The 15,731-nt window shown below is 41.6% G+C and overlaps 1 protein-coding gene across 1 annotated transcript in view; it reads right to left on the bottom strand.

Annotated features, from left to right (window-relative positions):
* The window catches only part of LOC145414546 (lachesin-like), a 197,900-nt gene that overhangs the window by 14,392 nt on the left and 167,777 nt on the right, over nt 1-15,731 (bottom strand). Inside the window, exons 6-7 of the mRNA XM_080284066.1 lie at nt 11,976-12,104; nt 5,491-5,775 (exon numbers count right to left, since the gene is read on the bottom strand). Coding sequence (XP_080140192.1) covers nt 5,491-5,775; nt 11,976-12,104 — 414 coding nt within the window. The remainder of the gene's footprint in view (nt 1-5,490; nt 5,776-11,975; nt 12,105-15,731) is intronic.

The following is a 15,731-nucleotide window of genomic DNA, read 5'->3' as shown; positions in this document are numbered from 1 at the left end:
TATTAAAACACGGCTTTTCTGATGATTTAATGGCTTGATTATCCAAATTATTTCATCTATTCCCGAGAGAAGATGTGATGTTGCCAAATCATTTCTCGCTGAACTTGCTCTAACGTTGCCAGTATGGCTGGATGACTAAATATACTAGAAAAAAAAAAAACGCTAGCCGGGCGCTGATGTATACGCCAGTTAAACTAAAATTTAAAGCAGGATCAGGATTACCACAAATATCTTTATTGATCGGTGGTTGATGGGGGCACTCACCATCCACTCACTCGATGTACTGCTGCTCTCGGGTGCCTCCCCTTTCCACTCTTCCATCTTTCCATCCTTCCTCTTCTTTCTTTTTTTCCTTCGCTCTTTCCTCTCCCTTCTGTCTACGGGTAACTCTACACTGAGGAACAAGCAAAATTGTTTCCTGTACACCAGGAAACCATTTACTACGCTGGGTGGTAACCACATAACCAGATTACGACGCCTGGTGGTTTAGTGGGCAATCAAAGCTCCCCAATAGGACTGAGTCATTGCAGATTTATATCTAAGGGGTGGTTGGGGTTTACTGCTCACGTAATGCCGCCCAGGGATAAGTGAGGCTGGTCACTCTTCTTAAACGTCAGGACCAACTTGACTAGCCCCGGGCTCCTGCGCTCCTCATGGGGCAACATTGGATTAAATGACGAAAAAAAAAAATCATTGTTGGTATGACGTTTCGGCATCTCGTGTAGGCTATTCACGACTGAAAAAGTATCGAGCAGGATTCCGATGATATTTGAAATGATCACTACATCTCAGGAAATCTAACGAGTGTGTGCACATGATAAAAATATTCACCATGGATAGATAGAAAATGTCAATGGAACTCTATATTGTGCATTATCAGAACAGCAGGGCTAGGCATGTCGGATATTTTGCAATATCTTTCGTCTGCCGTATCAGATTTTTTCTCTCAGAATGTGCATAGATACTTTTGTGTTAAAAAATCCAATCATCAGGCTAGATATCACCCCCTGAACTCGGTGACCTTTTACAAATCTTATTCTTGCTATATTCATGCAACAATTTTACTCAGCTTCGGGGAGACTTTTCGATCTGGAGGAAATATTTATAACTTCCCCCCCCCAAAAAAAAAAAAAAAACTATTAGTACACAGACATCCTAAGATGAATAAAATAATCTCGACACACCAAGAAAATTTCAAAATACCTCCTCGGGTTGAAGGTATGAAACAGAAAAAAAAAAAACTTTAGTCCTGGTCATTTTATTTCACGACTGCACTTGCTCTCATAATCTTCCTGTAGGCTATGTAGCACAACACACAATATGAAGCATGTGAAATAAATACACATTTCAGTAAAACCTCCTATCTATCCATAGCCTGACGTCTTAATCATGGAATGGGTGGCTACGAACAAATCACTTCCACGTTGCATTGTTTCAGGCAATCAAGCTACCCTCCTTCCAACTCATACCTCCCTCATTCATGTACAGCCGCGTTCATTAGCTGGGATAACCTACACATTTGCTTGAGTTGTCCTCTGCAGTGGCCAGTGCTGGTGAGATGGAAAACTGTTTTACTTACTGCCTCGTGCACTGATGATCAATCAATGCAGAGGCAGTAAGTGGAATAACTCCATATCCCACCGAAAGTGGACACTTCAATAGATGACACGGGTAGATGTGTATCCCTGCTAATGAACGCAGCTGTACCTCTCAACCCCTGTCTCCCAGGGTATAAAACAAGGAAAAATATCACTGCACATCTAAGGAAAATTTCGTGATCCATTATATATATATATATATATATATATATATATATATATATATATATATATATATATATATATATATATATATATATATATATATCAGTTAATATTTCCTGGTATTATAATTTTAAATTCGTGTACCAGTATATTTAGAAATAAGGTAAAATGTAAATAAGTAAAATATAAACTAAAGATACGTTAAAAAAAAAAAAATCTTATTCTTATACATCTCCATAAACTTGATTATGAAATAAATTGTGGATGATGAATGTAGAAATTTGTACAAGTAAATAATTTGAAAAATTGTGTTCGAAAACATTGAAAATGAAAACTGTTCTTAAAAATTGCTGATTTAACCAATGGAACAACTACAATTATCAGTATTGTACAAACACACAAATAAAGCACACTCGTAATATCTCATAAACATAAATCTTTCTCTTGCTCTAATTTCTTATATTGTTTCTGGCATGGTATATTGAATACAAGCTTACATAGTATCCTGTCAGCAGAGCTTACTGTTTTAGGATACAAAATCGGGCGCACAAGAATACTAGGGTCTGTAAGACTCCCAGGCTCCACCTCCTGTCCAGAGGTTGCCAAAATCTCCACAAAAAAATATAAAAAAAGGAAACTTAGGAAGGTGTTTTTATTTTATAAAATAAAGCTAAAAAACAAAATATTACTTAGTGCTATCTCTTTGCAAAATATTTGCGAGACTACCATAGAAATTCTGAGTAGGCTATATTGCCAAATATTTTCCATTTACCCAAACAAGTATTTTTGATTGCACATAATCAGTTTCATCGCTACACAAAATCAGCTTGATCACTGCTAAAATCTGATTGATCACTGCACGTTTTGTTATCACTACAAACATATTTTAAACCGTTGTTTCTCCATCTCATTCTTGGTCTCCCTTTCCTCCCTTTCTCTTCACCTCAGTCACAGACACTCTCCTGGTCAAGCTCTCCTTTTTTACACATGGCCAAACCAACTCAGTATACTATTCACAACACTTTCTAGTACAATCACGTCACACCACAGTGCTCCTTAACTCCGTACATGTCTGTCTGTCTCTCCACGTAATTTCACCTGCACCTCGCAGATGACTCATTTCCACTCATTTCCTCTCACATAACTCACAGTTCTATAACTCGTGTAGTTTCCGCTTCTCACAGATTAAAAGTATGGACAGTGGATCTTTAACCTTTAACCTTCTCATGGTAACAACTCTAGTGTTTAATTCCAGCTAATGTCAGACGATTTCTCTCAGCTGAAAAGGAGTATATGAGTCTGAGTGTTAATACCAGCACCATGAACCCTCTCATGTCGGAACAACATTAGCATTCTATTCTAGCTAACCCCAAACGATTTTATTCAGCTTAGGAAAGACTTAATGAAATGAAGGGGTTAAATGAGACCCTGTTAAACCCCTGCAATTTCGAATGCCATTCCCGTGTTAAAGAAAATCGTCTAGCATTGCAACAGGAAAGGTAAGCGGTATATGACGTTACCCGGATTCAGTGGAGAAATATTACATCGCATTGTGGAAGACGCGCCCATAGCAAGGACAGCAGTGTTATGGGAAGGCCAGGCATGTTCTTTAGTTTAATACGTGGTTCAGAAATATACGTCTAATATTGGGAGTTTGTATTCCCTTTTGCCTTTAAGATATTTATACTCCTACCTATTGTACAAAATAAAGAGGAGGGAGGAAAATATTTAGTTACTATTATATATTACAGTATTTGTTCCTGTTTTGTTATCGGTGATGTGTTCGAAAATATCTTAATTTTTTCCATATATCTATTGCTGTTACCTGGGAGAGCTGACGAATGAAGCTTTATAGGTAGCAAAGAGAGAGAGAGAGAAATGAAAAACGTCAAAAGAATGAAAAGAGGTGCCATACTGAATAACAAGAGCTTGCTCTGTGTGTTACCTGAAAAAGGAAAGGGAAATAAAAAGGTAGCAACATTTCTAAGCACTCCTCCCAGCTCATCCATCATAGACACAAACATTGCTGCTCTTCATCTAACCTCAGATATCTTCAGTCAACGTCAAAACCCTTCAGCCAACCCTATAACCCTCTCATTTAAGTCCAATCCTCTTCTGTCAGCCTTGATCTCCCTTATCCAACCCCCATAACCCTTACAGCCTAATAGAATCCTTTTATCCAATTCCCCAAACGTTTTCAAACTTCAAGAACCCATTTATCCAAGTCCAGAAAACCTTAAAGTCTACAAGAACCCCTTTTATCAACTCTCCAAACCCACTCACCCAAGAAGACCACCTTTAGCCTCCCCAATAAACACCTTCAACCCACAAGAATCCTTTACCGAACTAAGAAAACCCCCGCGAACTGCAAGAACTCCCTTATTCAAATCCAAAATCCCAATCAATCGACCAATATATCCCTCAGTCAACCAATAATCCCTTCATTCCATTATCAGTCTCACCAGTCAATCCCCAAATCCCTTCATTCAACCAACAGTCCCATTAATCAACCCAAAATCCCTTCAGCCAGCCAAGAGTTCCATAAATAAATCCTAAATCCCATCAGTCAACCAGCTGTCCCTTAAATCAACTCCAAATCCAGTCAGTCAACCAGCTGTCCCTTAAATCAATCCCCAATCCCGTCAATCAATCAGCTGTCCATTAAATCAATCCCCAAATCCCCTCAGTCAACCAATAATCCTATAAATTAACCAAAAAAATCCTTCAATCAATAGACCGTTCAATAAATCAACCCCAGACCCCTTCAGTTCAACCAACCATGCCAAAATTTCTTCAGTCAACCTTCAGTCAAGCCAGCCGTCCTATCAACCCCCAAATCCCTCAATCAACTAACAGTCCAATTAGTCAACCCCAAACCCTTCTAATCAACCATCACTCAATCAACAGTCCCGTAAATCTCCCTTCGGTCAACCAATAATCCCATAAATCTCCCTTAATTCAACCAATAAACCCATAAATCTCCCTTCAGTCAGCCAACAATCCCATAAATCTCCCTTCAGTCAACCAACATTCCCATAAATCCCCCTTCAGTCAACAGGAGTCCTATTAAACTCCCTTAAATCAACCAATAGTCCCATAAATCAACCCAAAAATCCTTCAAATCAACAAAAAATCCCATAAATCATCCCCAGAATCCCTCCAGTCAACAAAAAATCCCATAAATCAACCCCAAAATCCCTCCATTTAACACGAAATCCCATAAATTAATCCAAAAAATCCTTCCATTCAACCAAAAATCCCACCAGTCAACCCCAAAAATCCCTCCAATCAACACACAACCCCATAAATTAACCCCCTAAATCCCTCCGGTCAACACAAAATATCATAAACCATCCCAAAATCCCTCCAGTCAACACAAAATCCCATTAACCAATCCTAAAATTCTTTCCAGTCAACCAAAAATCCCTTCAGTCAACCCCCAAATCCCTTCAGTCAACCCCCAAATCCCTGCAATCAACAGTCTCATAAATCAACCCCCTGAATCCCTCCAGTCAACCAAAAAACCCATAAATGAACCCAAAAAATCCCTCCAGTCATCACAAAATCCCATAAACCAGCCCAAAAATCCCTCCAGTCAACACAGAATCCCATAAACCATCCCCAAAATCCCTCCAGTCAACACAAAATCCCCTTAATCTACCCAAAAATCATTCCAATAATCCAAAAATCCCATAAACCATCCCAAACTTCCCCCAGATCAACCTACCGTAGAGTCGAACATTGCTTTCGGTCTCCCCCAGCGAGTTCTTAGCGGCGCAGACGTAGGTGCCGAAGTCCCTGGGTTTGATGGAGCTGAGGGTGAGTCGCATGGTGGTGGTGTAGCCTTTCTGGATCTCCTGGGTCTCCTGCCGCGACGAGTTGATGAGGAGCTGGTCGTTGAAGCGCCAGAAGTGCACGGCGTTGGGGAAGGCGGCCACTTTGCACTCCAGGGTGACGGAGGTGCCGACGGGGGCCCCCACCAGCTGCGTCGGTACCGAGATGAGTGGCTGGACTGTTGGGGGAGAGGGAGAGGTGAGAGGAAGACACAGAACGAGGTGCGTAGAGGGAGAGGTGAGAGGAAGACACAGAACGAGGTGCGTAGAGGGAGAGGTGAGAGGGGGACGCGGAATGAGTGGCTGAACTGTTAGGGGAGAGGGAGAGGTGAGAGGGAGACACAGAATGAGTGGTTGAACACGCTGGGGGAGGGAGAGGTGAGAGGGGAATGAGGAATGAGTGTTTGAACTGTTAGGGCAGAGGGAGAGATGAGAGGGGGACACAGAATGAGTGGTTGAACATGCTAGGGGAGGGAGAGGGAGGTGTAGAGATGATGGGTTGGGAGAGATAATCAGAGAGAAAGAGAGGGCAATGGGTAAAAGAAAGGCATAGAAGTGGCTGGTTGAACTGTTAGTGGGAGTGAGAAAAAGGAGACAGAAAGGCGTAGAATGAGTGAGAGAGAGAGAGAGAGAGAGAGAGAGAGAGAGAGAGGGGCGAACCGCAGTAGCAGAGTGAGAGACTGATATGAGAAATGGAGATGAGGAGTAAAAAATAAAAAACGATAAACAGCATGATTCATTATTCGGATAACTGAGAGGATCGTACAGAGGGAAGCAATAAATGAGAAGGAGAGAGAAGATTATTATTAATTGCCGAGAGGGAGAAAAAGAATAAAGAGGGGGAGAAAGAGAGAAATAAAAGATTGGTGAAAAAGACGATAGCTTAAAAAGAAAACGTAATTGGTCAGACTCTAATGAATGAGAAGGGTATCAGTTGTCAGAGAGAGAGAGAGAGAGCATTCAGGAATTTGTCTTTAAAATCCTCATAACAAACAGAATATTCCACTGCAAAAGGATGAAACCAAGGAATCAAATTTTGGTACCTTTAAAAATATTTATATGCACAACAAAGACGAGATACAAAAGGGGGAATCGGAAATAATATAGCTTCGAGATGCCTCTTTTTATGTAGACAAAAACTGTCGTCATTTCACACACACACACACACACACACAGATCCCTTCCCATTCGTACTTCGCCAGCGTGGGGAAGGGTTCATACTGGCTATCATTCTGCCTCAAGGGAAAGATTTCGACCTTGCAGCGGAACGTGTGTGTGTGTGTGTGTGTGTGTGTATAGACGGGTGCTGCGTGCCCGTCTTATAGGGTAAAAAAAAAAAACTTGCTAACTGTGGAGTTTAATTGAGTTACCCACGATACTTTTATTGACTTCGACTACCCCGCTTCCCGCCCCTCCCCTCCTTCCTCTCTGTACTCTTAACTCCCTCATCACCAAGACGATGTTTTTTTTTTTTTTTTTTTTTTTTATTCCTGCTATCTCCAGACGAATATATTTAGCTAAACATGAAACTCCAGGTAGTGAGGGGTTATTTAAGTTTTTTATCCCCCCCAGTTTGAAAAAAAAAAAAAATCTCTTCTGGTCTGATTACAAACACGTACCTCCTTTAATCGAATAGAGCAGAGGTCGGCAACCTGCGGTTCAGGAGCCGCATGCGGCTCTTTTAGAACACTTTTGCGGCTCCAGGAGTTTCATAAATAGCCATTTATTCTTTCAGAACGAAGGCATCATATAACTATATTAAAGCATACTGAATAAATTACAGAATACATTATTATATTTTGATTCACTTAGTGAATATAAGTAGATCGAACAATATCACCGGAATGTTTTGTTTAGAAATAGAAGTACTGTATATTTCGGTTTATGAGACAATTTTTTGTATTGCGGCTCCGAGATTACTACTTTTTTATGAAACTTTAAAATAAATGACTCTTCTAGCTATGAGGGTTACTGACCTCTGGTCTAGAGAAAACAAATATTACATCAAGAATTCGTCGTTGGATTGAAGGGGTCAGTTCTGTTTTTTTGTTGAGCTAACCATCCCATTATAGTATTATCCTCTGTATGTCCAAAAGTCTTCCAAATTACAAAACATTGCTTGGAGATAGCAAGAATGAAATGCAACTAGCAATATAAGCCCGTCTCCTGCCTTGTCGTCCGAGAAGTCACACATCCATCCACCCACCCACAAATTCCACCCTCCCATCCATCCACCCATCCTGCATACAACACCCGCCGACCCCCTTCACCCATCCCAGCCACCAACTCTCCCCATCCACTCATATCCATCTGATCTGCCACCAAGCTCCACCCGCAGGATGATTTGGAAGTTTAGAGAGAGAGAGAGAGAGAGAGAGAAGCAGGCACATGAGCTTTGGTAGTACAGAAGAGATGTCATGGCATGGAATAAATTAATTAACAAACCGCTAATTCTATTTTTAGTTTAGCGATAACTGTTCAGTTATCATAAATTATTTGCTCTTTTGTCACGTACGTAAAAATCGGCGTAACTGCGAAACATTTTGGTATTTACAAGGCAATGTGGAATGTTTTGAATACCGGGGTGATGGTGGCGTGTGGGAATGATATGGAGGGAAAGTTGCCAGCGTTCATGAGGGGACGGGTCGGTGTATATGTGTAGATAAATAGGTGTTGGAGTGTATGTGTAGCGTGACAGGGGTAGGTGATTAAACAGAGATATAAATGTGTTCATACCGTACCTACATAGGGAGAGAGACATAGATTTACAAATAGATAAGATAGGGATAGATAGACAGGCAGAGATAACAGGACAGAGAACTAGATAGTGATGGAGTGCATGTGTATGGCATGATATAGATGAACAGATAGATACGTGCGTTCAGAATGTACATGCACAGGGAGAGAGACAGCGATAAAGATGAATAAAGTAGGGATAGATAGATAAATAGATAGGTGAACATAGAGACAAGCAGATAGATAGATACATGGATATAAATACAGAGAAGAGCTTCACAGAAAGTTAGGCAGACAGACAGACACGTAACTAGGCAGAAGGGCTCACAAAATTAAAGATACATTGACACAGATGCTAGGTAGATAGAGAGACAGATAGATATACAGACAGACAGATAGATAAGTGAGGCTGATGATAAACAGAAATAGACAAACCACAAGACTGATACAAAGGCAGGAAAAAGTTAAAATATGTATCATGCCACGGAACACCACATTCTCTCTCTCTCTCTCTCTCTCTCTCTCCTCTCTCTCTCTCTCTCTCTCTCTCCTCTCTCTCTCTCTCTCTCTCTCTCTCTCTCTCTCCACCATTCCCCATCCCATCTCCCCACTTACCGCCTCTCTTCTTCCCTTCACTCCCTCTTTCTCCTTCCTATTCATCCCGTTTCTTCCCTCCCTCCTCTCACCCTCCTTGCTATCCACACCCCTCACTCCACTCTCCCTCCCCCTCCCTCACCCCACCTCTCACCCCACTCCCCCTCCCTATCCCTCCTGTTCGGCTTTATAACTATATTTCAACTTTATGTGAAATGCAAATGATTCCTATGATGAAATGCATGAAATGAATTTGACATGTAATTCATCAAAGCAAAAATTAGCATTTTCATATTACGATGAGAGTATATTGCAAATGCCGACTCTCATGTGCCCATTTTTTCATAAGATCCCTTTGTTTTAACCATATGTGTGAAAAAAGGTATATGAAAAAGCATGTTAAAAATCTTCATAAATTTTCCACCAAACAAAATTACGGAGGTTCATATTGTAGCTGAGTGAGGGATTTATTTTCTTGATGATGGATGTCAGTTTGCGGTGCTTAATAAAGACCATGAGTAATTCTCCCTCTCTCTGTAGTTGCCTCTCTGCCTTCTGTAATTGGCTGGTTGTAAGGAGAGACTCGGAGGTGGTGGTCATGTGGTGTGAGAGAAGCAGTCTGGTTTCTCAAAGGCCGTGAGTTCGATCCCACCACAGGGAGACAAGGAATAGTTTTGTTTAAGTTCGATAATTGTTTTCCGCAATACCCACCTACATGTCATAATAATACCCCTACAAATACCACTACACCAGTCCTGAAAGAGGCAGCCCTAACATATATTCAGAATGGACCGTAGGTATTAGCGCCTAAATGGTGACACGTGAAGGTGTGCGGTACGTTCAGTAGAAGGACTGCTGGACTTCAGAGAGCTGCGTGTCTAATCTATGGCCAGAGTCGGACACACACACACACGCAAAAAAAAAAAAAATCCTCAACCTCGCTAGCCGCTTCTCTTTCCAGTTGTTGCTTTTCACTTATTCTATCACTTCTCCTTCCCTGTTTTGCTCCAGGTCCCTCTTCCTTTCCTCTTCCTCTGTCCCTCATCCTTCCATATTTCTAATCCTTCTTTCCATATTTCCTTTCGCAATTCCTCTCCTCTTCCTCCATCCCTAACCCTTCCATATTTCTAAACTATCATTCCATATTTCCTTTCACAGTTCCTTTCTCTTGACTCTACCATTTTCCCATCGCTGCTTTGCCTCACCTCTTCCTTCCCTCTTTCCGCCTCCCTCACCCTTCCCTGTTGCTAATCCATCGTTCCATTTTCCACCTTTCTACCTTCCCCTCCTTCCCCCTAATCCTCCCTATCCCATCCAGCAGGTGTGCCTTTAGATCCATGTACTTTTAATAGGAATTTCAGATGAGTTTAGAATAGGACTGGTGATATAACTGCGCTAAGAATTTTGATCGCAAGAATTATATGACATACGAATATCTCACACTGTATTCGGTTTGCCTTCACCTGGGAGAACTGGGCCACTCTCACATTTTGAATTCAAGATTGTGATTGCATGAAATTCGGTGAGCCTTTGCTATGAAACAAATTATTCTCCTTGGTTACTAGTCAACTAAACCCTTCAATCTAACCGTACTCGGCCATCATTTGATCTGCAAGGAATTAGAATCTTCGTCAGGTTAGAACAAGCTCACTATCATCTAAATATAACGAATGATACTCCGTTCGTCATTTCTCACAGCTGAGTAAATCGTTCGTGATATGTTCGTGATAAACCAGAAAAAAGTACAGTACGTAGATTCTGTGAGGAAAATGGGTGTCTTCCTAAAGTGTGATGAACTTATAAGTGGAAAGTAGAACATCCCACACACATAGGTCTAGTAGATGGCGAGCTGGATGGATGCTTAGTTGGATGGACGGATGGATGACTGGATGGGTGGATGGATGGATGATTTAATGGTTGGCTAGTTAGACCGTTGGATAGATAAAATGACGAAGTGATAGATGAAAAGGTTAGTTGGATGGACGGATGGATGGTTGGTTGGATGGATTGTTAGCTGGATTATTGGATGAAGGTTTGTTTTGGAAGAACGGATGGATGGACGGACTGAGGGACGGATGGATGGACTGATGGATGGATGGATGGATGGGTCGATGGATGAATGGTCAGTTGGATGGACTGATTTAGTTTATATTTTCCTGTAAAAGGTCAGAAAAAAAATAGGAGGATACTTAATTCCCTAGCTCTAACTTGAAACAAATTCATACATTGCAACCAGCCAGTCATTTCATACTCGTCGTGTATCGATGAAAACGTTGGCTCTTCTCCCACACACACTTCTCAAAGCACACTAGGTTATCTCTGCAACAATTTTGTGTGAGGGTTTATTCCTTGCAGTTGCACACCCAGTTTCCTCCCACAACAAACACTTACGCCTGCATCTGCTCTGACGTTTGGTTACCTGCCCCTGATACTCGTATTCCAAATATTGGCACTTCTTTCCTCCCACACTCAACATACATTCCTTTATTCATTCACTTTCAGCAGTCATGTCCCCCTTTACACTCTGGCAAAACACTCATCTAACTTCCATCTACAGTTAGCCGTTATTCTTGTAACTGTTCTAACTTATCCTGCCCCCTCATACTTCGCAACTCATACTCGCTTTTCACACAGTCATGACCCTTCACCTCCGACACTCACTTCACAACACTTTCCTACCACACAAACTCCACCACTCATCTGCAGTATAACGCTCCACACGATATGTACTCCTCACACTCTACCTTAACTCCCTCACACTGCACCCTACCTCGCCCACACTCCACCGTAACCACTAAGCTCCACCTTCACTCATTCTCACATTGGATCAAAAGCATGAACGACACTCTGTCCTAACTCCTGTTACATCACCCTACCTTCACTAGGTTAATCACACTCCACGCTACCTCCGCGACATTGCACCCAACCTCCACCACACTCCACCCTACCTCCACCACAGTCCACCCAACCTCCATCACACTCCATCCAACCTCCAACACACTCCTATCACTCCACAACTCCCCATTCTCCACCCTGACTCCTTACTCACACTGAACCTCAAGCACAATCCTCTTGCTGATGGACGGGGGGACCTTGTTAGTGGCGATGCAGTAGTAGGCGCCCATGTCCTTGCGGGTCACGCCCTTCAGTACCAGTTCCTCGGAGTCCACTTTGTACACTGTGGGGGAGAGAGAGAGAGCAGGAGGACGATTAGTAGCGGATTTATGAGGGATTTCTGTAGGGGTTTGAAGTGTTCGTGCTGGGTGATTTTTGGTGGTTGCGTGCTAATAATATTTTTTGTGGCATTTCAGTGTTTGGAAAGGGATTTTGTGGTAGTGTCCTGGTGTTTTTAGGGGGTGTATGTGTTTGTTTTCCAGGATCCTGTGGGGTTATCAGTGAGGTCTGTGGGTTTTTCAAGGGTAATGGAATGTCTGTCATGTATAAGTCTAGCTGAATAGTTTATGAAGATGCGATGATGGCTGAAGTTGTCCAAGGGAACCTATTATTGACAGATTTAAAGTCATCTTCATTTTTTTAAGATACTCTACGACAGAGACCTTCATAAATATCATTAATATCTTATAAGGAAAGAGTATGTCACAACACTGGACCTTGAGATACACCACTATAGTTCTTTCACCTAAACTTGGTTCAGACTTTCGTTTTCTGGTAGCTTGTTTCACGTAGCTCAGTGGCAGAAAAAGACAATATTACGGCTCTACTTCCTTTCCATAATACTTCTTCGTGACTAGTACCGTATTCCAGTGGTGATCTATTGTTCCAGCTCAGTATTCAAGAGATGGGAATTTTGAGCCAGCTAATGTAAAGAGAGGGTTTATAATGAGTTTTAATAATCTGCATCTGATATCAACCCATCCGAAATTCCTGATAGGTGCAATATAACATAATAAAGACAAGGAGATTAATTAAGTTCGACCCCTTGCTATGAATTATCTGTTGTGAATATCCTGCATGGTTATTTTCCTGCATATTTTTTTCCTCACGGAAGTGGGAAAGATGGAAGATGAAGAAGGAATTGCTTTTCCCAATGATTACCCTCAACAGATGGGAAAGGAATTACATGAATGCTGCTTAGTACTGTTTTTTGAATATCTTTTTTAATATCTCTTTCAATTAACTGAAAATTATAGTGCGGTGTCTCATTGTAGATTCTGAGATGCAGGGGTATATCTAAGAACGGCCCATTCAGTCTGCCCCGCACTAACGATTTACTGACTGGTGTTTTATTCCCGTAGATATTTGCAGCATTAGCGAAAAGGGTTAATTAAAATCTATGGAGAGAGAGAGAGAGAGAGAGAGAGAGAGAGAGAGAGAGAGAGAGAGAGAGAGAGGAGGTGAAGAAAGTAAACTAGGATGAAGGATGAAGCGTAATACGAGAGAGAGAGAGAGAGAGAGAGAGAGAGAGAGAGAGAGAGAGATGAGAAAGAGAGAGAGAGGTGAAGGCAAGAAGAGGGAGGCTGGCATGAAGCGAAATAAACCATAAACGACAGAGGGGGACTTAGGTAGAAAAGGGGGAAATATTGAATTATGGGTTAGCCCGTCACAGAGAGAGAGAGAGAGAGAGAGAGAGAGAGAGAGAGGATTTGTGGCAGGTGGGAAGGGGGGGTAGGGGTGGAGGGGGGGGAGAATCCAACTAAATCAGACAAATATCAACCACACCCAAATGTGTAAAAATTAACCCCTTCAGACTGAGTACGTATAAATCGTCTTATTCCTCCTAGCGCCAGACGATTTTCTTTCACTTTAGAGAGACCTTTAGTACACAGGGGGTTAATGAAAGCTGTATCTAACCCTTCCTGTTGAGAGAGAGAGAAGGAGAGAGAGAGAGAGAGAGAGAGAGAGAGAGAGGATAACTGCAGTAGGCCGGTTGGCCCATGCTAGGCAGCTCCTAGAAGAGTAACTGAACTACTAGAATGAGATAAGGATAGCAAAGAAGAAGGCTCGCCCCCGCCCTCCAAACCCTCCAGCCGAAGCCGGCAGGAAAAAGTCAGAAAGAACACCACGCCGTATAGAAAAACTGGCGTGGACATTTTACAGAGAGAGAGACTTTAATGAGTTAAATTACGTCGTCTGATTGAAGGGGTTAACGACTTCACTCTGATGTAGTAGTTGTAGTAGTAGTAGTAGTAGTGGTAGTAGTAGTAGTAGTAGTAGTAGTAGTAGTGGTAGTACTAGTAGCAGTAGTAGTAGTAGCAGTAACAGTAATAATAGTAGTGGTAGTAGTAGTAATAATAATAGTACTAGTAGTAGTAATAGTAGTAGTAGTAGTAGTAGTGGTAGTAGTAGTAGTAGTAGTAGTAGTAGTAGTAGTAGCAGTAACAGTAATAATAGTAGTAGTAGTAGTAGTAATAATAATAGTACTAGTAGTAGTAATAGTAGTAGTAGTAGTAGTAGTATTTATCAAGGGACGATTTTATTGAACACGAGAGGCTATTCGAACTAGAGGCCTAAGACTTAGCCTTCACGACCAGAGAACCGTCTTAGGCTGAATAAAATCGTCTGGAGGCAGAAAGATGTAAAGAATGTCACTGTAGCCATTCAGTCACCAATAAATAAATAAATAAATAAATAAGTAAATAAAACGAAGCCTGAATAGATCGCTTAAACGTTCCGAAAAGAAAATGGAAAAATAATTCATACATAAAAAAATAAAGAAGAAAAAATCAGATTGTCCATAGGCTGAAAAAAAGGAATATTATACTCTAAATAAATAAATAAATAAATACGTTATCGGATTGCCAAATTAATCCTCATCCTGATTACAGTCAACCCTGGGATTCCCCCCTCCCTCTCCCTACCCTACCGTGATCCCTGGAACCCCCCGAGAGAGAGAGAGAGAGAGAGAGAGAGAGAGAGAGAGACGTGTTTTATGGCAAATGGGGATTGTGTATTTTATTGTGGCCAGCGACTGACGGATTTAGGCAGCGCACTACACGAAAGCCGCCGGAGGGGTGACCGCGCAGGCCAACTTTAACCTCTCCTGTTTTATTCGGTTTTACTTATTTTTCCTGACGATTTTCTTCAGCTGGGGAGAGGCTTTTGGAACTGGAGGGCTTAGATGGAGATTTGTTGAACCCCCTCCACTTTTTTATTACTTCGTTAGCTCTACTCGATTTTATTATTCTATTTAGGATGGGCTTTTAGTAGTGAAGGGGTTAATGAAGGGTGTGAAAAAAAAAAATCTTTAAACTGAATGACACTAATTAGATATAGAGGTGGTAGTAGTAGTAGTAGTAGTTGTTGTTGTTGTTGTTGTTTTGTTGTTGTTGTTTTAGTGTGGTTGTTGTTGTTGTTGTGGTTGTGGTTGCTATTGTTGTTGTTTTTGTTGTTACTGTTGTTTTTGTTATTACCTCCGCCAACGAAGTTGGAGGAGGTTATGTATTCACCTGTGTTTGTGTGTCTGTCCACACTATATCTCCAAAACTTCTCAATGAACTTCAGTGAAATTTTGTGGAAGGGTGGGCCTTTGGCCAAGAAAAAATTGATTATATTTGGGGACGTATCCGGATTCCACACAATATCTCCACGGATCTGGATCTGGCATTGACATTGGCGGAGGTATGCGCTCTGTGAGTACATTCTAGTTACTGATGTTGCTGTTGTAGTTCCACGTTCATTTGAAGCGTGAACCAGATGGACTGCAGGCTGAAGTTGCCCTTCTCCGGCAGTCCAACCTCCACTCGGGGGATAGGGTGGGAGTTGAGGGGGGATATTTGTATAGCCAGGTAGCTCCACCACCCAGTTATATCAATGCCACCACATGAAGGCGTCCCTCCTCAGCTCC

The sequence above is a fragment of the Coenobita brevimanus genome, chromosome 100 (genome assembly GCF_032717465.1).
Source record: "Coenobita brevimanus isolate Jiangsu-jjx chromosome 100, ASM3271746v2, whole genome shotgun sequence".
Classification (NCBI taxonomy): Eukaryota; Metazoa; Arthropoda; class Malacostraca; order Decapoda; family Coenobitidae; genus Coenobita; species Coenobita brevimanus.
The sequence above is the reverse complement of the archived record's forward strand: the minus strand, read 5'-3'. Positions and strand labels throughout refer to the sequence as shown.